Below are 26,609 nucleotides of genomic sequence, written 5' to 3'. Positions count from 1 at the left end.
AGAGAACCGACTCGTGGCGATAACATATTAGACCTTCTGGTGACAAACAGACCCGAACTATTTGAAACAGTTAACGCAGAACAGGGAATCAGCGATCATAAAGCGGTTACTGCATTGATGAGTTCAGCCGTAAATAGAAATATTAAAAAAGGTAGGAAGATTTTTCTGTTTAGCAAAAGTGACAAAATTCAGATTACAGAGTACCTGACAGCTCAACACAGAAATTTTGTCTCAAGTACAGATAGTGTTGAGGATCAGTGGACAAAGTTCAAAACCATCGTACAATATGCGTTAGATGAGTATGTGCCAAGCAAGATCGTAAGAGATTGAGAAGAGCCACCGTGGTACAACAACCGAGTTAGAAAACTGTTGCGGAAGCAAAGGGAACTTCACAGCAAACATAAACATAGCCAAAGCCTTGCAGACAAACAAAAATTACGTGAAGCGAAATGTAGTGTGAGGAGGGCTATGTGAGAGGCGTTCAATGAATTCGAAAGTAAAGTTCTATGTACTGATTTGGCAGAAAATCCTAAGAAATTTTGGTCTTATGTCAAAGCGGTAGGTGGATCAAAACAAAATGTTCAGACACTCTGTGACCAAAATGGTACTGAAACAGAGGATGACAGACTAAAGGCCGAAATACTAAATGTCTTTTTCCAAAGCTGTTTCACAGAGGAAGACTGCACTGTAGTTCCTTCTCTAGATTGTCGCACAGATGACAAAATGGTAGATATCGAAATAGACGACAGAGGGATAGAGAAACAACTAAAATCGCTCAAAAGAGGAAAGGCCGCTGGATCTGATGCGATACCAGTCCGATTTTACACAGAGTACGCGAAGGAACTTGCCCCCCTTCTTGCAGCAGTGTACCGTAGGTCTCTAGAAGAGCATAGCGTTCCAAAGGATTGGAAAAGGGCACAGGTCATCCCCGTTTTCAAGAAGGGACGTCGAACAGATGTGCAGAACTATAGACCTATATCTCTAACGTCAATCAGTTGTAGAATTTTGGAACACGTATTATGTTTGAGTATAATGACTTTTCTGGAGACTAGAAATCTACTGTGTAGGAATCAGCATGGGTTTTGAAAAAGACGATCGTGTGAAACCCAGCTCGCGCTATTCATCCACGAGACTCAGAGGGCCATAGACATTCACAGGTAGATGCCGTGTTTCTTGACTTCCACAAGACGTTCGATACAGTTCCCCACAGTCGTTTAATGAACAAAGTAAGAGCATATGGACTATCAGACCAATTGTGTGATTGGATTGAGGAGTTCCTAGATAACAGAACGCAGCATGTCATTCTCAATGGAGAGAAGTCTTCCGAAGTAAGAGTGATTTCAGGTGTGCTGCAGGGGAGTGTCATAGGACCGTTGCTATTCACAATATACATAAATGACCTGGTGGATAACATCGGAAGTTCACTGAGGCTTTTTGCAGATGATGCTGTGGTGTATCGAGAGGTTGCAACAATGGAAAATTGTACTGAAATGCAGGAGGATCTGCAGCGAATTGACACATGGTGCAAGGAATGGCAATTGAATCTCAATGTAGACAAATGTAATGTGCTGCGAATACATAGAAAGATAGATCCCTTATCATTTAGCTACAAAATAGCAGGTCAGCAACTGGAAGCAGTTAATTCCATAAATTATCTGGGAGTACGCATTAGGTGTGATTTAAAATGGAATGATCATATAAAGTTGATTGTCGGTAAAGCAGATGCCAGACTGAGATTCATTGGAAGAATGAAGTCCGAAAACAAAGGAAGTAGGTTACAGTACGCTTGTTCGCCCACTGCTTGAATACTGCTCAGCAGTGTGGGATCCGTACCAGATAGGGTTGATAGAAGAGATAGAGAAGATCCAATGGAGAGCAGCGCACTTCGTTACAGGATCATTTAGTAATTACGGAGATGATAAATAAACTCCAGTGGAAGACTCTGCAGGAGAGATGCTCAGTAGCTCGGTATGGGCTTTTGTTAGAGTTTCGAGAACATACCTTCACCGAAGAGTCAAGCAATATATTGCTCCCTCCTACGTATATCTCGTGAAGAGACCATGAGGATAAAATCAGAGAGATTAGAGCCCACACAGGAGCATACCGACAATCCTTCTTTCCACGAACAATATGAGACTGGAATAGAAGGGAGAACCGATAGAGGTACTCAGGGTACCCTCCTCCACACACCGTCAGGTGGCTTGCGGAGTATGGATGTAGATGTAGATACAGGTCCCTTTCAAGGACATTAAGGGGTTGGTATCTGGTTCCTGGTTCACACCAGATGAAAACCCAGTGAGGATCACTGTTCAGACTATACCTGGACTCGTCTGTTAACTAACCTGGGACCACTGTTCCGATGACCATGTACTGTGTTCTTGACACCAGGCTTTACGGGCTCTCCTGTGACCAGGGGTCGGGGGAATGCACCTTGCAGGTCTTCAGGCAAATAAACCATGTCTATTCAGTCATCTGTAGACTGTGTGGCTGGAGACAACTGTTCCAGTGGCTGTGTAAGGTCCTGAGCAACACTACGTGCAGTACTCTGTGGCCGTCTGCAGGCACTGATGGTGAGATATCGGTCGTCTTGTGGTGTTGTACGCTATGGACGTCCCGTACTGTAGCGCGTGGACATGTTCCCTGTCTGCTGGAATCATTGCCATAATTTTGGGATCACACTATGTGGCACACGGAGGGCCTGTGCTATGACCTGCTGTGTTTGACCAGCCTCCAGTCGCCCTAGTATTCTACCCCTCATAATGTCATCAATATGTGTTCTTTGAGACTTTTGCAACACACAGTCACCATTAGCATATCTGAAGACGTCTGCACACTTACTCGCTGCACCGTACTCTGACATGCACCCCTGCATATGTGGACTGTTGCCAGTACCACTGTGCAACAACCACAGGTCAAATGCACCGCACGGTCATACCGTGAAGTGATTTAAACCCGCAAACCACCCACCGGAGCATTGTTTTACCATGTATCAGCATTATCCTTAATTTATGAGCAGGAGTGTAGAAAGAAATACTGCTTACATGGCAGTAAAACTGTACAACTGTTTAACATTTTATATTTCAAATATTAGATTAAAAGAAAAATTTAAGCAACAAATAATAAAACTATTGCTTGTAGGAAGTCCTTTCTATTCATCAATGTTAACATACTAAATGAAAAAAAAATTAAATTGTGAAGTAGTTACAAAATGTTTGTAAATGGTAATATTTTATTTGAAAATGATACAAGTTGATAATTAACTAGTCTATGTAATCATTATTGAGTTAAACTAATATTGTATGGGGGATATCGATAACAACACACATCACTGGCCAGAGAGCAGGGGAATATATGCAAGTGCATCAAAGACAGCAGTACATTATGAGTGATGATATAATGTAAGTATGTTGATGTATCAAATTTTGTGAATGAAGTATATTCACTATCAACAACCTCAACTCTATTATTGGGATGTTCCTGCATCTGATAGTGAAATACTTCCATAAGTGCAAGTGTGTACTCAGATCTGATCCATATATGTACAAGCAAAGCTGCTAAATAAGCAATAACAATAATAATAATAATAATAAATTTAATCAATATATTCAGTAAAACCCAAGTGCACACTACCCTTGATACATCAGGAAAGCCTTATCAACTTATTCCTTCTTTTGTTCAAATTGTGCAATAAAGCAATGTTTTCCCAAATTCAGTTCAATAATTGTTGAATGTTAATCCAGTCTATCCATCCAACCTGCAGTATTCTTTCGTAACACCAAATTTCAAAACTTAAGTTTTCTTCTTGCCCATATAGCTTATCATCTTTATTTCATTTATTACACATGAGACAAATACTTTACGAAAATACTTCTTAACACTTAAATTTTTGTTCAGTCTTAACACGTTTTTATGCTTGTCTGAGAGAACAGATATGGTTGACAATCCACAGATCTATGAAATACTTTCAAAATTAATTTACTGTTTGAAAATTCTTTGAAATCAGCTGTTGTAGATATAGATCTACTACCCAATAGTGACATATGACAATTTGTGTCATATCGGGAATCCAACCCATTGAACCTGAGCCAGCACAAATTTTCTTCATATGCGACTATTGTCTACACCTAATACAGCTGATGTCAAGAAATCCACAGCCAGCAAATTAATTTCAAACGTTAACACATTTGTCTTTTTCAAAAATGCTTTTATTGCTCTTGTCAGCCTGCTTTTATACTCTCCTTACTCCTTTCATCGTCAGTTATTTTGCTGCCTTAATATCCCTCACTTCTGGATTTAACACCTCTGATTCAGTTCTGTTACACCTCTTTACACTTGTTTTACACTCACTGAAATTACTCTGATAACCTCTTTCTAAAATTCCATCCATTTTATTCAGATGACTCCTCAAGTTCTTTGACATTTCTGAAATAATTACAATGTCATCAACAAACATTAAACGTTTTTATTTCTTTTCCTCTAAATTTAAATTCCTTTTCTAAATGTTATATTTGACAATCACAGATTTTAGAATGAAATTTTCACTCTACAGCGGAGTGTGCGCTGATATGAAACTTCCTGCGAAACAGGAGAGCTTCTGTAAAGTTTGGAAGGTAGGAGACGAGGTACTGGCAGAAGTGAAGCTGTGAGGATGGGGCGTGAGTCGTGCTTGGGTAGCTCAGTTGGTAGAGCACTTGCCCGCGTACGGCAAAGGTCCCGAGTTCGAGTCTCGGTCCGACACACAGTTTTAATCTGCCAGGAAGTTTCAATCACAGATTTAATGAGAAGTCCATTCTATGGATGGAAGAATAGTAAATAAACAACTTAGTAATAGATGGAAAGGTACTGAGAGAAAAGAACATACAAAGTATCATATGTACTGAAACAGTCTGTAATTGTGGGTAATGAATAAGAAATGATTAGGGGTTAGGGGGTGGCTTTAACCAGTAATGTAGTTATGAAATGTAAAACAGTGATAAAATTCCACCTTGGACACATAAGTATTGACTGTGAATGTTTTTCAGGTTGTACCACCACAGTGATGAGGCTAGAGTTATTTGTTATCAGAAATGAGCAGTTTACAAGTACATGTCTCACACATATTGCTAACTGAGGGCCTCATTCATTCATTTTTTACCAATGACATCTTATTTAATTCATATTGAGGTTAAGATCATCTACTGTCATTTAAGGGTTTGGGACATCCTATTAGTATTCTTAGGTACATTTACTTATTACTGTAGTTATTATTACCTACAAACACACATATATATTTCACTACCTCTTCTATCTGTTATTTCTAACATAAACATGGAAACAGCAAATTTAAATCATGTGAACTATGATGTTATATATATCTATAAAATTTATTGACTCGCAAAATCTTGTTTGCAGATATATGGCTGGGCACCAGAATTTTACAAATATGATTATGAACTTCCGGAGCAGATGCCAAATGACTTGAAACAACACATAAAAAATATTAACAAGACTGACCCAAAGCAGGTAACAGAAACAGAACACAAAATTTGTTGAGAGTTGAATTACATGATAAAAGATACAAACAAAAGCAAAATGTACTTGTTATCCAAAGCTTAGTTCAACAAAATATATGAAACACAAATTTTGTAAATATTTTGGTAGGCAATGTAAAGTAACACACTGCTTACTTTTCCAGTTAAATACAATATGGGTATCATGTAGAGGTGAAAATCCAGCAGATGTGGAAACCATTGGGCCCGTTAAATATGTGAGTGGCTATGGATTGCCTGGGTATTATTTTCCCTTTAAAAACCAGGAGAACTATCTTACCCCTGTTATTGCAATCCAGCTTACAAATGCAACAAGTAAGTATATATTCCGTTCACAAGATACTGCATTGGATTAGATTATGCAAATAATTTTAATTTTCACATAGAGAATTCATTTGATTACCCTTTTCATTCACATCAGATATGATCTACCCAGTCCTCTCTGAGTCCATTTTCAGTTATGAGAATAGCAAATAACTAACCAGCCAAGTATCACCAAGCTTTATTTTATAGCACAAACTAGTAATGTGACTTTCTTTCTTAATAAAAAAAGAAATGAGGAAGTTGAAACCATCTGGATGGCTGTTGTATATATCCGAATCTTTATTCCTCTTTTTGTTGATATTAACAAAAGCTCAGCTCTAGAAGATTTAATATCAATTTTACAGATTAAGTTAGATGAATATACCAATTGTTCCACATAGAAGGGTTGAGAGTTATTACTTGTACAATATCCATGTCTTCAAAATTGTTATGATAAAAAATTGGTCTCACAATATTTTGAACAGTCTGGCATATAATGACACTGTCAAAAGCTGATAATTTGCAAAAATGCTATTTGAACATTTTATGATAATAAATAAATGTGCCTCAGCCTGTATTTCTCATTGGCCCAGTTAATAAATACAAGATCCAGTAGTCAGTGTCCTTACATATGGCATAGAAATTATGATCACATTAATGATCATTTGTTGCTGATACAGTATTTGTTTCTTATAATTAATTACACATTTTTGTAAATTTGATCAAGAGTGAAAACATAATGTGAGTGAAACTAAAATTCTAAAAGTGGCATATTTTTATTGTAAAAGAAAGAATTATTTAATCAATGGCCTGTCTAGTGGATCCATTGCTAATATCATCTGTAATGGAAAAATTATATCACAAAGAAATTAACATAGTCACTTACTGATTCACATCTTCCAGCCTATAAACTAATCTAGTGGAGCACAGAATTTTAACTAAATACACCTTTTCAGTTGAAGTAAATTATTTATTCTTTTGTCAACTAGAGCAGTTATCAATTCAAAATGATTATTAATAGCCACAAAATATCATCTTCAGTTTCATCTGACATTTCTCTTATGAATAGCACCTTCTGTAGTGTGTACCCCTAAATTTCAGCCTTAACTACTCAGCTGTGGTACTTGTTATTCAATACGTTTTGTGAAAAATTCATTTCAATTCTTTTAGTATCCTTGAGCCATACAGTTAATTTTTGTCAGCAGCTTCCTTAATTTTCTTTTTCCGTTTCTTATGTGGAGCCAGAACAATTTCTAATAGATGATATTGCTATTGTCTTACAGACTTTATATTGTATTATGTTTGCATCTTATATGTAAGATGTTTATTCACAGTTTTTCAGCCTTATAAAGTAGAAAATAATTTATCAGCCAGCCACAAATAGACTGGTATGCAGATCTTAGAAATACACAATGAGACGAACAAACATGACACTTTTATTCAAAGATAATAATTTCACTGAAGTCAGTGGGATTTACGACGGTCACCTGGACATTACAAATGGCAGGATATAGTTCTTAATGGCATGTGTGATCACCATGGATAGCAATGCTGCTCCACAGTGTGCTCCCCTACTGGCCACTAGTTTGGTAAGGAGTTCCTGGGGCAGGGTGTTCCATTCCTACACCAACACAGCTGACAATTGTCGGATGATAACTGGCGCATGTGGACCTGCTGCAGTACATCTTCCCCATGCATCGCACACATGCTCCATGGGGCTGAAGTTGGGGTAATGGGCAGACCACTCCATTCCATTTCCAGTGCATCCTCTTGCCTCTGCCTCTGCCTGTACAGCTTGACACGGTAGCTCATTGTCATCCACCAAAATGAAGTCAGGGCTAAATGCACCCCTGAAAAGAAGTGTATGGAGGAGGACAGTGTCACACTAACATGGACTGGTGACTGTACTGTGTTTAAAGATTTAGACATTAGTATACCCATGTGTCCCTCCACACCATAACACATGGATCACCAAAATGTATGACAATTTACTGTGTGCATTCCTGCCTCTCACCATATGAGGGTATGATCAGAATCCATATTTAGATGGAATCTGCTCTCATTTGAGAAGATAACACAACCTCACTATTTGTTGGTCCACTCCCTATGCTCATGGCATCACCACAAACTGTGTCACTGGTGTGCGGGTGTCAACAAACACAACATATCAGTCATCATGTATGGAGACCCACCCTATGCAGTTACCATGCCACTGTGAAGAATGAAATTGCATGCCTTGCAGTCCTGTTAATTGTGGTTGCAATTGCACATGCTGTTTGACATGGGTACCTTCTTGCCGGCTGCAAAAAGTTATGGTCATCTTCTGCTACAACTGACCACGGCTAACCACCTCCTCTTCTTTAGCCAGCAATGCCTGTGATTTGAAATGCTCTCCACTGTAAGCAATATCAAACCCATGGGCTATGCTCATCACACTTGATTCTTCTTCCAGTTTCCTGATGATTCTTCCCCTTGTGAAGTCATCCAAATGTTGACTCCTGGCCATGTTGTAAATGAAGAACACCAGCACAGTGCACTGTAACAGCTCACTAATTGATATATACTGTCTTCTCCCATTCCTTCAACTGCCTCATGTTGTGGGTCCTGCTCCATTTGGCATGGTGAGAAATATGTTCCTCACTGTCTTACTACACATGAACTCAACTTGTGCCATGTACTAGCAAATCCAAGGCTGAGTCTGCAGAATGGTATAAATGGACACAGGAATGTTCTCACACTTTGTTTATTGGAACTGGACACTGTTACATATAACAATTGTAGGATTACATAAGATAATGTACTAACTTAATCTGACTCAGAAAAAAAACACTACTTCACTCCTCGTGCACACTACTATTCATGTGCACCTCGATCTGCTGTGAGTACCAAAGTGAAACTAAATACTAACTTGAAGGTGTCTGTATCATTTAATATAATATCCTTTAGCATACACATGATTGCAGGGGGGGGGGGCTGTTTGTACTTGGCTTAGAGAATGCATGCCTTTCTGGAAAAAACACTGAGGTGCAGCAAGGAAATGCATGGTGGAGAGAGACTCAAACTGTAGGGTCTGCTACTATTCACAGCCCAACCCAGCATTGTGTGATATGTCATCTGCTTTGGCTACCTGTTGAATCAGAGGGGTGGCAGGCACGTAAAAGGTGTGGTGTGATGCCACATAGTTCTCCCCAAGCGAGTAGGAAACATTGCAGAGGGGGTGGTGGTGCAACAGAGCATCAAGTATGATGGAGGAGGTGACTGCGCACACTGAGTCCTACACACCGGACAGGACACGGTGTCAGTGGGCCAGGTGTTTATCGTTGCCCCACTGTACACCTGGAGCATGGGTGATGTGACATCACACCTCCAGCTGGGGCGATGAGTGGCATTGCACATGGTCAGTCAGTGTAGTGGGCCTGCTGTGGCTTGGGGCTCTGCCAAGGCAAGTAGTGGTTCGAATGCCAGTGCAGCTCCTGCCTTGGGGCCCATGAGCCACCTCCTGGGTTGAAGGTGCTGGCCAAGGTGCTGTCATTGCTGCACAGTGCCACTTCAGTCTTGATGGCCATAGTAAATTGTGCGATATATTCCTCCTGTCAGAGCAGGTGGGGTGGGATCTGCATGCCCTCCTTGAGACCAAAACCCATTGTCACGGAGTGGTAGTTAGTAAAAATGGTGAAATGACACCCCTCCACTGAGGGGAGCTCACAACTATACAAGGCTCAAGCTGCTGTGGCTGTGATCTTTACCAAGAAAAACACCAGAGGCTGCCAAGTCCTCTCAACATGGTGGTGCAGACTTCTGGCGGTTTCCGGTGACTAGAGGAAGCACTGTGGTGCTGGTGTGCAAGACTCACATGTCCCCTCTTCATTGGACTTACTTGGAGGTGCTTTGCCGATCTTCTTCTCAGGATAGTTGCTGCGACAACCTGCCCAACTTCTTCTCCGAAGATATGATGCTGTTTGGAGGAATTTTCTCTACTCTTAAAAATGATTGCATACACTCAGGATACTCTTAAATCAATCTGACTATATTTTCACTTCAACAAACAGACCACCACATAACAGTTTTCACATAAGTGAATCATATTTCATAAGTCCAATGATTCACAGTCTGTCAGAAACTATTAATTACTTTTACAATAAATACTGTTCCAAAAATATTTCAAGTTTTTCACTAGTCCACTATCCGCAACTCTAGAGAGTCAGTAAGTAAGTAAGTAAAAGTAAGTGTCTTTTCTTTTCTTTTACACTATTCAACTGTTCACAATAATGACTGACGTAGCACTGTCACAGAATAAGGCACACTTGCTCCTAGTGCTGGTCATGTAACTTCTGTGATGAGCGAGGCAACCGACCTTCCACATTGTGGCATTCCCTTGACACTCGTCCACCTTGCACACACAGAAAACCTGCGCGAGGTAGACACTCTCCCATTTGTCATGCTTGTGCGTAAAATATTGGGTGTTCAAGATGGTGGAAAGCCGAGGGTATCTAGAATTTGCGTTGAAATTCTCAAGGCACTACAGACTGGCTGGCATCACTAACAATTGGAAGCGAAGTTGGCTGAGGATGGCTTACAAGAGGTCATGCCTCAATTGCTCAGAACTGTCTGACGTTTGTACCATCCAGCAAACATGCCCAACACCTTTTGTGTGGCCACTCTGGACTGTGGACATGAGTGGTGCATGCTCGCTCATGACATCCTTCAAGTGGCACCTAAGGAGATTTGCCATCCCAAGAAACCTGCAGCATTTATTGTATGTAGTGGAATGTGGGAACTTGGGACACAGACTGGATCTTCTCATCGAGGGTGCAGGAACCCAAGAATTATGAATTTCTCCTTGTTGACAATCAGTCAGGCTCCAGTTCTTGACTAATATACATACACAGAGTGGAAAGTTACGTTTTTATCATTTTCTGTGTTTTCATCATAATATATTTATTGAATTTCATGCATGTTTTTCTGTTTAAGAGGTTCAATCTGGTGTTTTTGTAAGGCTGATTTCATTCAAAATGTAGCACAACAGTTGCTCAATGAACAGCCAGCTGCATAGTTCATTAATGCATCAGCATCCATTGGTGGCACATCTTCCATATCTGCGATTCTGTCTGATTTTATAGTTTACTTCTTCAGTTACTCTTGCTAGGATGGCTATGGTGCTGTGTTGAGGATGCAGGAGGAACTGGCCACAGTTCATGGAGAGCTGAATGTGCTTTTGACTATGGTCAGTCACTTTCAGGCTGCTGCCTTGGGAAGTAAGGTGGTAGAGAATCTGGTTTGTTACATGGGACACCTCAGATGTTGCTTGTTTTGTCCATGGACAAACTTGTGTAACTGGCATGGTGGATCTGCCCTCACAGGAGGGTGAGTAGCCTGTAGTAACGAGTTCACATTGCTCAAGCCAGAGGGCCAATGCGGTGAGTGGCCACCTGACCTCACCTATTCACCCTGTGAGCAGATGTGTGGCTGCTCCTTCAGCACAGTCCGAGCAGGCACATGGAGGAAGGGGTTTACTAATCATCAGGAGCTTCAATGTTAGGCCAGTCATGGAACCCCTTAGGCAGGTAGCATTATGGGCTGGAAAGAAAACAAATGTGCACTCAATATGTCTGCTAGGGGGCTCATCTGAGATGTGGAGGAGGCCTTGCCTGCAGCTATCAAGCATGCAGAGTGCAGTCCTCTGCAAGTAGTGACTCACGTTGACACCGACGAAACCTGTTGCATGGATTCTGGTGTCATCCTCTGTTCATACAGGCAGCTGGTGGAGGTGGTGAAGACTGCTGGCCTTGCATGTGGGGTACAAGCAGAGCTCACAATTTGCAGCATTGTTCCCAGGCTTCATCAACTCTGTGACAGTTTTGGCTGCATGTTTCTAGACCTGTGTTATCATGTGGGGATTTATAGGACTCCTCTTAGTAAGACAGAGGTGAACTGCACAAAGGAAGGAGCTACTCTGGTAGCAGAGTATTTGTGGAGTGCACTTGAGGTTTTTTTTAGGTTAGATAGTAGTTTGAGGTGCTCTGATGAACACTCATCACCCAATACATAGCAAGTGAAGTTAGATCACATTCAGAGTATAGACACTTGAACTGTCAAAATTTTATCAGTAAACTGTTGAAGTATTTTTTATAAAGTTCCCAAATTTACTGCCCTCCAGAAAAGTTCTTGCATTAAAATTATTCTTGGGATCAAGAGCTGACTGTAACAAAAAATGTTAAGCCCTGAGATAGACAGAGCATCATGGAACATATGTAACAAAGACAGATTAGAGGCTGTAGGAGAGGGAGTGTTCATTGTAATTGACAAAAATATTGTCACTATTGAAGTTGAGTGTGACAGTGAAGTTGTCCAGTTGAATATAACAGGTGTAAATGAAACCAAATTAATTGTTGGCTGTTTTTACCGGCCCCCCAATTCTGCTATGACAGTTCTAGAGTCATTCAAAGAAAGTCTACAGTAAGTAGCATGTAAATATCCAGATCGTGCAATACTAGTTGGAGGCAACTTTAACCTACTGAGTATAGATTGGAATGTCCATGGATTCATTGCACAGAGTACAGACAGACAGTCATGTGAAGTACTTTTGAACACATTTTCTGAAAACTGTCCTGAGCAGCTAGCTTGTCAGCCCACATGCAATGGAAATATCTTAGAGCTTGTAGCTAATTTCATTATGTAAATGGGGATTAGTAATCATGATGTCATTATTAAAACTATCATTATCAAAGTTAATAAATCAGTCAAGAAGGCTAGAAGACTGTTTCTGATAGGTAGAGTAGATATGCACTTGTTAGCATCTCACTTAGACAGTGAATTGGCATCACATAGTTCCAGTAAGATGGACGTGAGAAATTACTGGCAAAGTTGTTTCGAGCAGTTAGTCCACAAACCCACGCGAATTGTAAATGGTTGCGAAAACACACGTGACCTCTTAGCCACAAACAATACAGAGCTAATAGAGAGCATCATGACTGATACAGGGATTAGTGATCACAAAGTCGTTGTAGCTAGGCTCAATACCATTTCTTCCAAATCCACCAGAAACAAATACAAAATAATTTTATTTAAAAAAATGGATAAAGTGTCACTAGAAGCCTTCCTAAGAGACAATCTCCATTCATTCCGAACTGAATATGCAAATGTAGACGCGATATGGCTCAAATTCAAAGATATAGTAGCAACAACAATTGAGAGATTCATACCTCATAAATTGGTAAGAGATGGAACTGATCCCCCATGGTACACAAAACAGGCCTGAATGCTGTTGCAGAAGCAACGGAAAAAGCATGCGAAGTTCAGAAGAACACGAAATCCTGAAGACTGGCTAAAATTTACAGACGCGCGAAATTTGGCACGGACTTCAATGCAAGATGCCTTTAATAGGTTCCACAACGAAACATTGTCTCGAAATTTGGTAGAAAATCCGAAGAAATTCTGGTCGTATGTAAAGTACACAAACAGCAAGACGTAGTCAATACCTTCGCTGCGCAGTGCCGATGGTGCTGTTACCGACAACTGTGACGCTAAAGCGGAGTTATTGAATGCAGTTTTCCGAAATTCCTTCACCAGGGAAGATGAATGGAATATTCCAGAATTTGAAACATGAACAGCTGCTAGCATGAGTTTCTTAGAAGTAGATACCTTAGGGGTTGCGAAGCAACTCAAATCGCTTGATAAGGGCAAGTCTTCAGGTCCAGATTGTATACCAATTAGGTTCCTTTCAGATTACGCTGATACAATAGCTCCCCACTTAGCAATCATATACAACTGCTTGCTCACCGATAGATCTGTACCTACAGATTGGAAAATTGCACAGGTCGCACCAGTGTTTAAGAAGGGTAGTAGGAGTAATCCATTGAACTATAGACCTATATCATTGACGTCGGTTTGCAGTAGGGTTTTGGAACATACACTGTATTCAAACATTATGAATCACCTCAAAGGGAATGATCTATTGATGCGTAATCAGCATGGTTTCAGAAAACATCGTTCTTGTGCAACGCAGCTAGCTCTTTATTCGCACGAAGTAATGGCCGCTATCGACAGGGGATCTCACGTTGATTCGGTATTTCTAGATTTCTGGAAAGCTTTTGACACCGTTCCTCACAAGCGACTTCTAATCAAGCTGCGGGCCTATGGGGCATCATCTCAGTTGTGCGACTGGATTCGTGATTTCCTGTCAGGAAGGTCGCAGTTCGTAGTAATAGACGGCAAATCATCGAGTAAAACTGAAGTGATATCAGGTGTTCCCCAGGGAAGCGTCCTGGGACCTCTGCTGTTCCTGATCTATATAAATGACCTGGGTGACAATCTGAGCAGTTCTCTTAGGTTGTTCGCAGATGATGCTGTAATTTACTGTCTAGTAAGGTCATCCGAAGACCAGTATCAGTTGCAAAGTGATTTAGAAAAGATTGCTGTATGGTGTGGCAGGTGGCAGTTGACACTAAATTAGGAAAAGTGTGAGGTGATCCACATGAGTTCCAAAAGAAATCCGTTGGAATTCGATTACTCGATAAATAGTACAATTCTCAAGGCTGTCAATTCTACGAAGTACCTGGGTGTTAAAATTACAAACAACTTCAGTTGGAAAGACCACATAGATAATATTGTGGGGAAGGCGAGCCAAAGGTTGAGTTTCATTGGCAGGACACGTAGAAGATGCAACAAGTCCACTAAAGAGACAGCTTACACTACTCTCGTTCGTCCTCTGTTAGAATATTGCTGCGCGGTGTGGGATCCTTACCAGGTGGGATTGACGGAGGACATCGAAAGGGTGCAAAAAAGGGCAGCTCATTTTGTATTATCACATAATAGGGCAGAGAGTGTGGCAGATATGATACGCGATTTGGGATGGAAGTCATTAAAGCAAAGACGTTTTTCGGCGCGGCGAGATCTATTTATGAAATTTCAGTCACCAACTTTCTCTTCCGAATGCGAACATATTTTGTTGAGCCCAACCTACATAGATAGGAATGATCATCAAAATAAAATAAGAGAAATCAGAGCTCGAACAGAAAGGTTTAGGTGTTCGTTTTTCCCGCGCTCTGTTCGGGAGTGGAATGGTAGAGAGATAGTATGATTGTGGTTCGATGAACCCTCTGCCAAGCACTTAAATGTGAATTGCAGAGTAATCATATAAATGTAGATGTAGAAGATGCAAGATGACTGAGACAAAATTTATAGTTGTTGTGATGAATAGCAGCTAGCTGTAAACATGGAAAAATGTAAGTTAATGTGGATGAGTAAGAAGAACAAACCTGTAACATTTGGGTACAGTGTTACTAATGTCCTGCTTGACATAGTCAAGTGGTTTAAATATCTGGACATAACATTGCAAAGCAATGTGAAATGGAACGAGTATGTGAGAACTGTGGTAAGGAAGGCAAATGGTTGACTTTGCTTTATTGAGAGAATTTTAGGAAACAGTGGTTCACCTTTAAAGGAGACCGTATATAGGATGCTTGTGCTGCTTGAATGTTTGGGATCCATACCAGGTTGGTCTGAAGGGAGACTTCAAAGCAGTTCAGAGGTGGGTTGCTAGATTTGTTACCAGTAAGTCTGAACAACACATAAGTGTTATGGAGGTGCTTAGGGAACTTAAATGGGAATCCCTGTAAGGAAGGAAATGTTCTTTTCAAAAAACACTATTGAGAAAATTTAGAGAACCATCATTTGAAGCTGACTGCCAAACGATCCTACTGCCACCAACATACACTGCACCTAAGGACCACGAAGGTGAGGTATGAGAAATTAGTGCTCATATGGAGGCATATAGACAATTGTTTTTCCCTCACTCTATTTGTGAGTGGAACAGGAAAGGAAATGTAAGTAATGGTACAGGGTACCCTCTGCCACACACAGTATGGTGGGTTGCATAGTATCGATGTAGATGTAGATACAGTTGTACCATCCAGAGACAGTGGCAGTGCTCCACAAGTTTGCATGAGTAAATCTTAATATCATCCAAGTAGGCGAAAACCCTCAAAACATCATGTAAGATGTTGCCGAGAAAGTGTTGCCATGTCTGGACAGCGTTTTGGGGCCTGGATGACATGAAAACACTCTCAAAGAGGACAAAGGTGTAATAGCAGCCATCTTCTCCATGTACTCAAGGGCAACTGGTATCTGTATGAATGCTTTTATACAGGTGACTTTGCTAAAAATGGTGCACCACATAGGTCATCTTTATAGCTGCACAAAAGTGAAATGGAATAACCATCGTGCAATGTCCTAGCATTTAGCATCCAAAAGTCCCCACATGGATGCAACATTTTCTCTTTCTTTGACATGAGGTGTACGGCAGAGCCCATGGGTTCTTGGAGGGACAGAGCACACCTGCAGTAATGACTGCCTTGATTTTGGCCTGTGCAGCTGTCTGCTGGAGAAGTGGGTGAGGTGCACAAATGTAGTGAGAATGCCATTAAAAGGGCCAGAATAGCATAACTGTCTGATGGAGCCAAGGGGTGGTGCAGGGGGATAGACACAGAATGGAATGGTGGAAGATGGTGCCAAATATATGGTGGTTTGCGAAGTTGAGGAGGAGGACTTAGTGAAAAATAAAATAAGTGCCAAAGATGAGGTCCTTAACATCAGCCATGGTAAAAGACCACGGGAAATCCCTACTGAGTCCTAGATCAATGAATCAGGTGTGGGAGCTGTAAGTTGTGATTGCTGAGCTGTTAGCTACAATGAGGAGTAGGGGAGAAAGTGGATGGTGGTCAGCAGAGGGTAATAACTGGCAGAGATAGACAGAAAGACACAAACCTGTGTCAAGGAGGTAGGATTTCAAGGAGAGTGGGTTACCACAATCACATACAGACAGGCATTGTGAAATCACAGAGCAGCTGGGTGTGCTTATCACTGGTTGTTGTCTGCATTTTGGGCCCATGCAAAAATGGTGCATGGCAGTTTTCAGCATCTCCATCAAAACATTTGTGATACCAGCAGTATTTGCCAACCCCACATGAACCTCAGACATCATCAGTCGGTTGGAGGGGGCAAGGAAAAGGGGGGGGGGGGGGATGCCTGTGCTGGCATGCATGCTGATGCTCATAGCCACCAGGGGGTGAAGGTGGCAGGAGGGAGGGGGCGGTGCAAGGTGACTCAGGAATGCTTGGAGGCCACCCATCTGTGCCTGCAGTTTGGGAGATGGAGAGGTTTTGCTGTCAGTGGGAGGGCATGAACTCACCTGGAGCACTACACCAGGATCATTTTGCACAATGGTGAGCTGCTCTCTTTGCTAGGTGAAGCGATGAGGAAAGCTGTGCCACACATGTGATCTGGTGTTTCAAGTGGTAGCAGGGTGGTGGGATACATGGTACTGGCAACTGAACACAACTACATATAAGATACAGTGGGATTAAATACACTAGGATTAATGTTTTAACTTAGGGCATGTTATCCACAAGGGTGTAGTTATGCATTAATACCACATCATACACGAGACATAAAGGAAACAGTCAGGTAAAAATGACAAGCATATATTAATTTACTCCATAATAATTACAACATGAGGGAGACAATATGATCAAATCCTCTTGCTAACATGGAGAAGGAAATGACTGGTTATCACTGAAAGGACAGCCCCATGTTGGTGCACATATGCACTCCTTTGATAATATGTGTGGTGGCCAAAGTACTCAAAATTAAAACTTCAGATTTAACACTCAGAAACACATTTACCTTGCTTAAAAAAGATATCGAATCACTTGGCATCAATGTGGGAAGTGCTGGTCAGACAGCACATTCTGTGGTGTGACTTTCTGGGAAAAACCCTGAGCTGTAGCAAGGAAATGAATGGCGGAGAGAGACTCCAACTCTTCGGTCTACTTTTGTATGTGGTCTGTTCTGGCACTGTGTGGTGTGTCTTCTGCCATTGACATCTGTTGAAGCAGATGAGTGGCAGGCACATACACACTGTAGTTCATCACCACAACACTACAGTCAAGATGACCTCACACCATGTGACATCCAGCTTTCTGTGAGGCATCTAGGAACATGCTCCCACACTTCCATTCATTTTCCTCATGCTGTTAATATGTTGTTACTTTACCTACCTCATCTTTAAGTTTTGCAAGGTAGTGTGTTATTTTTGATGCTGATCTTTCAATTTTTTAAATTTTATATATACGTATATATGACTTACCTGCACATGAGACAAGATATAGATGAATGAATGGATTCACTTATGAGCTCATACATTCCAGATTACTTTCCACTTTGACCTATGTGTGTTCACTTTGCCAAATATGCTTCCTTCCTGTTCTATGCTTGTGACTGAATTAGTCTTCATGTTGAATGTATGTTATGTTGATGTGATTTTCACTGTTTTTGTTTCTAGTCCTCCTAGTTAAACATTTGACATATATAATATCATTTTTTTCCTTTCTTAATTTGAAAAACTAATTAACATGCTGTTTTCTAATTACTGCACCTTTAATAAGTGCTTGCCACATCAGTGAGTTATTTTGAGTCATTCAGTAATGGAATTGGTTAATTTGAAATACCTACTGACTTAGATACTACAGAGGGATCCAGAGAAATGTAGACACTCTTTGTTGGTTAATATCTTTGGAAAATTACATATTGTTGCAATTTTTCATTGTTGCAGAGCCCATTGTTTTCTCAACATATGGAAAATTACATTTTGTTGCAATTTTTCATTGTTGCAGAGCCCATTGTTTTCTCAACAGATCCTGGTGCATGTTTTCTAGCAGACGATAGTGCAGCAATGAATGAAATAAGATTGTTATTTGAGCTATGTAAGGCTTTATTGAAGTGGTACTGGAAGTACAGAAACATTGTAGAGGTATAATGGCAATAGTGTAATATTTACGGAACTCAGCCACCAATACATATAGCAATTAACCATGTTTAGAATAAATCTGATGCTGATGATACTGTTCAGGTTGTGCATAAGGAAAGGTCTGGCCAACCAAAAACATCAACAAGTCTGGCTTCCAGCACTGCTATGTTGCAACATAGGTCACTTCAAAAATCTGTCAAGCAGGATCCATGTGAAAGCTGAATGAGCCAATCAAGCATATGACAAATTCTGAAGGCTGCAAATTGTGGAAAGTGTACATTCCAAGACCAATATCTGGAGTACCACAGGGGAGTATGATAAGACCGTTGCTGTGTACGATATACACACATCAAAAAAAAGTTTTGCATCACCTTGGCTCCAAGAGTTCCAGAATCTGTTCAGAAAATTGGATTAGAGATCAACATAAACATCATTTCTGCCATTTTTATTGTTCATGAAAACCACGCATTGCTTGTAGTACCACCATACAGCAAGATCGTCAGAGGTGATGATCCAGATTGCTGTACACATCGATACCTCTAATACCCAGTAGCAAGTCCTCTTGCATTGATGCATGTCCGTATTCATTGTGACATACTATCCACAAGTTCATCAGGGCACTGTTGGTCCAGATTGACCCTCTCCTCAATGGTGATTCGGCATAGATCCCTCAGAGTGGTTGGTGGGTTACGTCGTCCATAGACAGTCCTTTTCAATATGTCCCAGGCATGTTTGGTAGGATTCATGTGTGGAGAATGTGCTGGCCACTCTGGTCGAGCGATGTCATTATCTTGAAGGAAGTCATTCACAAGATGTGTACGATGGGGGTGTGACTTGTCGTCCATGAAAACGAATGCCTCGCCAATATGCTGCCGATATGGTTGCACTATCGGCTGGAGGATGGTATTCACGTATCGTACAGTCGTTACAGCGCCTTCCATATCCACCAGCGGTGTACGTCGGCCCCACATAATGCCACCCCAAAACTGCAGGGAACCTCCACCTTGCTTCACTTGCTGGACCGTGTGTGTAAGGCATTCACCCTGACCGGGTTGCCTCCAAACACATCTCCAATGATTGTCTAGTTGAAGGCATATGTGACACTCTTTGGTGAAGAGAACATGATACCAATCCTGAGTGGTCCAGTTGGCATGTTGTTGGGCTCATCTGTACCACACTGCATGGTGTTGTGGTTGCAAAGATGGACCTTGCCATGGACGTTGGGAGTGCAGTTGCACATCATGCAGCCTATTCTGCACAGTTTGAGACATAACATGATGTCCTGTGGCAGCACCAAAAGCATTATTCAACATGGTGGCATTGCTGTCAGGGTTCCTCCAAGCCATAATCCATAGGTAGTGGTCATCCACTGTTGTAGTAGCCCTTGGGCGGCTTGAGCAAGACATGTCATTGACAGTTCCTGTCTCTTTGTATCTCCTTGTCCGAACAACATTGCTTTGGTTCACTCCGAGATGCCTGGTCACTTCCCTTGTTGAGAGCCCTCCCTGGCACAAAGTAACAATGTGGACATGATCGAAGCACAGTATTGACCATCTAGGCATGGTTGAACTACAGACAACATGAGCTGTGTACGTCTGTCCTGGTGGAATGACTGGAACTGATTGTCTGTTGGACCCCCTCCATGTAATATGTGCTGCTCTGGCATGGTTGTTTACTTCTTTGGGTGGGTTTAATGACATCTCTGAACAGTCAAAGCGACTGTGTCTGTGATACAATATCCACAGTCAATGTCTATCTTCAGGAGTTCTGGGAACCGGGGATATGGAATACTTTTTTGATGTGTGTATATAAATGATCTAGTAGAAAGTGTCAGATGGTCTTTAAGGCTATTCACAGATGATGCAGTTGTCTATACCAGAGTAGCAATGCCAGAAAGTAGTAAGAATTTTCAGAACGACCTGCAGCAAACTGATGAATGGTGCAGGCACTGGCAGTTGACCCTGAACATAAATAAATGTAACATATTGCACATACATAGGAAAAGAAATCCTGTGTTGTACAGCTACACTATTAATGACGAACAGCTGGAGACAGCGTCTGACATAAAATAGCTAGGTGTAACAATCCAGAGTGAAATTAAATGGAATGACCACATAAAACAGACAGTGGAAAACGCAGTTACCAGATTCACCAGAAGAACCTTCAGGAAATATAACTCATCCATGAAAGAAGTGGCTTATAAGACACTTGTTCGCCCAAGTTTTGAGTATTGTTCATCTATCTGGGATTCCTATCAGGTAGAACTGACAGAGAAGATAGAGGTGATCCAACAAAGAGTGCATGTTTCATCACGGGATCGTTTAGCTGACAAGAGAGCATTGCGGAGATGCTAAACAAACTCCACTGGCTGACGTTACAAGTTAGGCATTGTGCATCATGGAGAGATTTACTACTGAAAATTCAGGACAGCACTTTTCAGGAGTCATACAACATACTACTTCCCCCCACATACATCTCGTGTATTGACCACAAAAAGAAAATTCGAGAAATTAGAGGCAATACAGAGGTATACCGACAATCATACCATCTGCCACACACCATTAAGAAAATTCGAGAAATTAGAGGCAATACAGAGGCATACCGACAATCATACCATCCGCCACACACCATTAGTTGGCTTGTGGAGTATGATATAGATGTAGATGTATACACATTTTATCAACAACGATGACCTGGATTGAAAGATGGACTACTGCGAGCATGATTTGGAGAGGATGAAGTTTTGCAGACATGAGTATCTAGTCTGATCAAGTGCAATTCAAAGTGAACAGTGCAGTGAACTGCCACAATTGCTTGTACTGTGCTTTTGAACATCCTCATGTTAATGTGGACAAACATGTTAATCTGCCAGGTGTTAATGTGTGGCGTGGTCTGTCATCACATGGTTCGATTGACCCACTCTTCTTTGAAGGTACTGTAACTGGTGAAGTATATCTTCATATGCTGCAAACATCAATTTTAGCTGCAAACATCAATTTTACCTGTCATATGAGAGCTGTTTGGAAATTAATTATTTTGCCTAAAATAAGATGGTGCTCTGCCTCACTACCACAGAGATGGCAGAGCCTACTTGAATGAAAAACTACCTGAAAGATGGATAGGTCAAAGAGGAGCTGTTGAGTATCCACCACAAACACCAGACCTCTTGACTTCTACTTATTGCAGACCTTGAAAAAGAACTTTATCAATAGAAGCCAGCTACACCGAATGAGCTATGAGAAACCATTGAGGTGTCCTATATGGTTATCACACTGGCAACACTGACAGCTGTAGTTCAGTCAACAGTTCAGTGGTATCGACATTGTTTGGGTATAAATGGGGATCACTTTGAACACATAAAATAGCCTTCCCCATTGTGAGAATTGTAATCATATTGACATTTTGTTCCATTAATACTGAATATCAGAGAGTGCCTTTATTTTACTGGATCCCTTGCATTTCCTAGGCTGGTATAAGCTCTTTCTAGGAAATGTAAACATAATTTGATAAATAGAGGGCAGATAGCAAACAGAGAAAAGAACAAATAAAGAAGATAAAGGACCAGTTGGAATTTGCAATTAGGTTGGTTCCAAAATTAAAAAATATGTTTCTGCAAAACACAATAGAAATTCAATTTTAAAAATAATGTGCATCCCTAGTCCAGCAATCTATATTCTTGATTAATATTTTCTGTTTTATTGTTACAGAACATGTGTTGATTAATGTTGAATGCAGAGCTTGGGCAAAGAATATCATTTACTCTAAAGTGAAAGGTGAACGAGAAGGTTCAATGCATTTAGAACTAATGATGGACTAGCACCGTCTCCAGTACGGCTATAGCAAGTTTGTGCCTATTTTCTGCAGTTTTTGGTCCACTGAGAAGATATGTGCCATTGTTTTCTGTAGTGGCAGAAGTCAAAACAAATCTGCCATGAAGATATAATGAGGACTGCTTTATCTGTGCTTTAACAATAGATATTTCTGTGAGAGTAATCAAGTTAGAAGTGTTGAAAAGTGCATTTTTAGTGGGGAAAATCAAAAACTCATGAATGAACCTGATATATTGATTTTTTTTTTTTTGTCACTTTGATGCACAAGGAATTCCAGTCAGAAGAGAATTAAAATTATATTTATACTGAGTATATCATAATTTTTTCGCTTCTGTGTTTTAACTGTTCACATGTTTGTGAAAATAATTAACAGATTTAAACATGATTTGAGAAGCTATTTAAATGAAACACAAATGTTTGGAAATCAGCAGTACAAATTTGTGGCTACTATTGAGGACTGCACAAAATTGTCAGGGGCAGGTCCGTGTGAGAAAAAATATGTTTGTGTGATATTTAAGAAAAAAAGTAGATGATAATTTAATACATAGACACTTATTGCCTTTTATTTGCATGCTAAGTGTATATATTTGAAATATATTATAAAACTGTGAAGTAAATAATTTTTAAGTTGTTTTATTACATCAGTATTAAATAAAAACCTGTAAAACCTGAAAACAAAATTCAAATATGTTCTATATTATCAGAAAAGAAATTCTAGTATATACAAATATGAATAAAAAACTGAAGTGATTTCATTATAAATTTTGAATGATGTGTTGAAACAGAGATTGCAAACTGTTCTTTCTTCTTTCATTGAATGAAATGTCTAATGACAATACAAAACTCACTTATTTGACCACATTTTAGTTTTAATTTCCATTTGGTATCCACAATCATGAAGTAATAAAAAATGTTTGTATGTTGAATACCATATAGCAAACATGGCATCAGAGCATTGTTACTGTTAAACAGATCAATTTAAATTCTCAGAATAAAGTGTTAGACTTATTGTGAGACCTCCTCAGGTCATAATGAACAACTTTAATGAGGGAGTTCTGTGCTAATGCAATAACATTAAATCATCATCATAACACAATAGCTTCAATGGAACCTGGTTACACCATTTCTCATTAAATATAAAGTGAAATGCAAACTATGTATTAAATCATAGAGGAGCAAAGAGATCAATTCTTTGCCTTGATTTTCAGTTGCTTCTCTTATTTATGGGTTTTAAAGAGTAGTTCTAAGCCTTGTTTTTTTTTAAATTTCTGTTCATAATGATAATGAAAGAGTAAAAAATAAGCAAGGGAAGCTGAAGCAAAGGGATTCATTCCCATTCTGGAGTATCACTGCAGCCAACAGAGGAAGGGAAAATTTTGAAGACAATGATGACTTCCAGTTTTTATAACAGAAGACGTACCTTACACGACTGCACACAAGGAAAGTAATTTGTACACTAAATTGCATCATATTTTGGGCAAAGGGGTTAAATCTGAACACCTGAAGTGCATTCTTCAGTCAGTCCTACAAATTTTCTGTCATCACTTCTTTCGCATCTGGCAATGATTATTAATGTGGTAAATTCGAAGTTACACTGTAGTTCAGAATCCGCATACACTGTAGGTTCCCGTTTAAGTTGAGTGAAGCATCAGTTGAAAGGTTGAAAAAGCAGAGACTTACTATTTCAAGTAGGACTGTTCTACAGTAAAGAAATGTTGTTTAAACCAACCTTCAATCTGATGACAGCATTAGATTTTATGTTTATCACAAACACAAAATGAAACAGACAGTACAGTTTTCCTTCACAGTGTAGCCTTTAAAGTCATATATTATATTGCAAATATGCATACAGCAAAAATTAATTTTGTTAGCTTTTTGCATTACATTTTGGTCAACAAAAGTTTTACTTGCAATTTCACTCACTTTGTGATTTAATTTTGTAATGTATTTTTAAATGTGTGCACCAAAACGAGACAAAGAATGTTAAATGTGATGTTCACATAGATTCATAAAATTATAAAATTCAATATATTTTCATTTTTAAGGAGCTGTATACCAAGGAAAATTTAAATAAATCTTTTACAAAAATCATAGGTACTAAATTGTTTCAAATTTTATTTTTGTCTTGATGTAGTTACTAAAGAGTTATTTCAGAATGTGTGACGTTATTATCTTAATAATATGAACACAGCACAATATCCAGTGATTAGCATGGAACATTAAAGGTTGGACTGTTAAGCCTGACTACAACAATATTCACCAAATTGAGAGGATACAAGATTTTCTGTTATTTTATTGCTAAGAATTACAATAGAGAAAAACCATTTGATTTATAGGAAAAGATTGTATAGCCTGATGTGTAGATGAACGATATACTTAGTTCTGTGTTAAGGTGAAGTTGGGCAGGAAGATCATTTCAAGAGTTACAACTATCTTCATTATATATGAAGATTTGTTACGGAGCATATCCTGTTGTGGTTGTTCTGTTTATTTGTCTGAGGTGTGTAATGCTAGATCCATTCCAATAACTGTGGTTTTTTTTAGAAAATATTTCAGAATCAGAAGTAAAATGTTCGACAAACAAGGCCACATCACACTGATGGCTGCGAAAGAATACCATAGCCCTGAAAAAAATTCCTGATACCTGTGTAATTCTATATCAGGAGCAGAAATTGTCACTGGAGAGTGAAAAAACTTTGTGACACAAGACCAAGTCAACATTCAGTTGCAATGCGATAAAAATACACTCCTGGAAATGGAAAAAAGAACACATTGACACCGGTGTGTCAGACCCACCATACTTGCTCCGGACACTGTGAGAGGGCTGTACAAGCAATGATCACACGCACGGCACAGCAGACACACCAGGAACCGCGGTGTTGGCCGTCGAATGGCGCTAGCTGCGCAGCATTTGTGCACCGCCGCCGTCAGTGTCAGCCAGTTTGCCGTGGCATACGGAGCTCCATCGCAGTCTTTAACACTGGTAGCATGCCGCGACAGCGTGGACGTGAACGGTATGTGCAGTTGACGGACTTTGAGCGAGGGCGTATAGTGGGCATGCGGGAGGCCGGGTGGACGTACCGCCGAATTGCTCAACACGTGGGGCGTGAGGTCTCCACAGTACATCGATGTTGTCGCCAGTAGTCGGCGGAAGGTGCACATGCCCGTCGACTTGGGACCGGACCGCAGTGACGCACGGATGCACGCCAAGACCATAGGATCCTACGCAGTGCCGTAGGGGACCGCACCGCCACTTCCCAGCAAATTAGGGACACTGTTGCTCCTGGGGTATCGGCGAGGACCATTCGCAACCGTCTCCATGAAGCTGGGCTACGGTCCCGCACACCGTTAGGCCGTCTTCCGCTCACGCCCCAACATCGTGCAGCCCGCCTCCAGTGGTGTCGCGACAGGCGTGAATGGAGGGACGAATGGAGACGTGTCGTCTTCAGCGATGAGAGTCGCTTCTGCCTTGGTGCCAATGATGGTCGTATGCGTGTTTGGCGCCGTGCAGGTGAGCGCCACAATCAGGACTGCATACGACCGAGGCACACAGGGCCAACACCTGGCATCATGGTGTGGGGAGCGATCTCCTACACTGGCCGTACACCACTGGTGATCATCGAGGGGACACTGAATAGTGCACGGTACATCCAAACCGTCATCGAACCCATCGTTCTACCATTCCTAGACCGGCAAGGGAACTTGCTGTTCCAACAGGACAATGCACGTCCGCATGTATCCCGTGCCACCCAACATGCTCTAGAAGGTGTAAGTCAACTACCCTGGCCAGCAAGATCTCCGGATCTGTCCCCCATTGAGCATGTTTGGGACTGGATGAAGCGTCGTCTCACGCGGTCTGCACGTCCAGCACGAACGCTGGTCCAACTGAGGCGCCAGGTGGAAATGGCATGGCAAGCCGTTCCACAGGACTACATCCAGCATCTCTACGATCGTCTCCATGGGAGAATAGCAGCCTGCATTGCTGTGAAAGGTGGATATACACTGTACTAGTGCCGACATTGCGCATGCTCTGTTGCCTGTGTCTATGTGCCTGTGGTTCTGTTAGTGTGATCATGTGATGTATCTGACCCCAGGAATGTGTCAATAAAGTTTCCCCTTCCTGGAACAATGAATTCACGGTGT

The 26,609-nt window shown here is 40.8% G+C and overlaps 1 protein-coding gene across 1 annotated transcript in view; it reads left to right on the top strand.

Annotated features, from left to right (window-relative positions):
• LOC126236879 (sodium/potassium-transporting ATPase subunit beta-2-like) overlaps positions 1-23,088 on the top strand; it is a 193,615-nt gene extending 170,527 nt beyond the window's left edge. Inside the window, exons 5-7 of the mRNA XM_049946507.1 lie at positions 5,392-5,502; positions 5,675-5,843; positions 22,344-23,088. Of these exons, the coding sequence (XP_049802464.1) occupies positions 5,392-5,502; positions 5,675-5,843; positions 22,344-22,453 (390 nt within the window). The 3' untranslated portion in view covers positions 22,454-23,088. The remainder of the gene's footprint in view (positions 1-5,391; positions 5,503-5,674; positions 5,844-22,343) is intronic.
• The last annotated feature ends 3,521 nt before the right edge of the window (positions 23,089-26,609 follow it).

Source organism: Schistocerca nitens, chromosome 2 (assembly GCF_023898315.1).
Source record: "Schistocerca nitens isolate TAMUIC-IGC-003100 chromosome 2, iqSchNite1.1, whole genome shotgun sequence".
In the NCBI taxonomy this organism is placed as follows: Eukaryota; Metazoa; Arthropoda; class Insecta; order Orthoptera; family Acrididae; genus Schistocerca; species Schistocerca nitens.
Note: the sequence above shows the minus strand (reverse complement) of the source record. Positions and strands in the feature narration are given on the sequence as shown.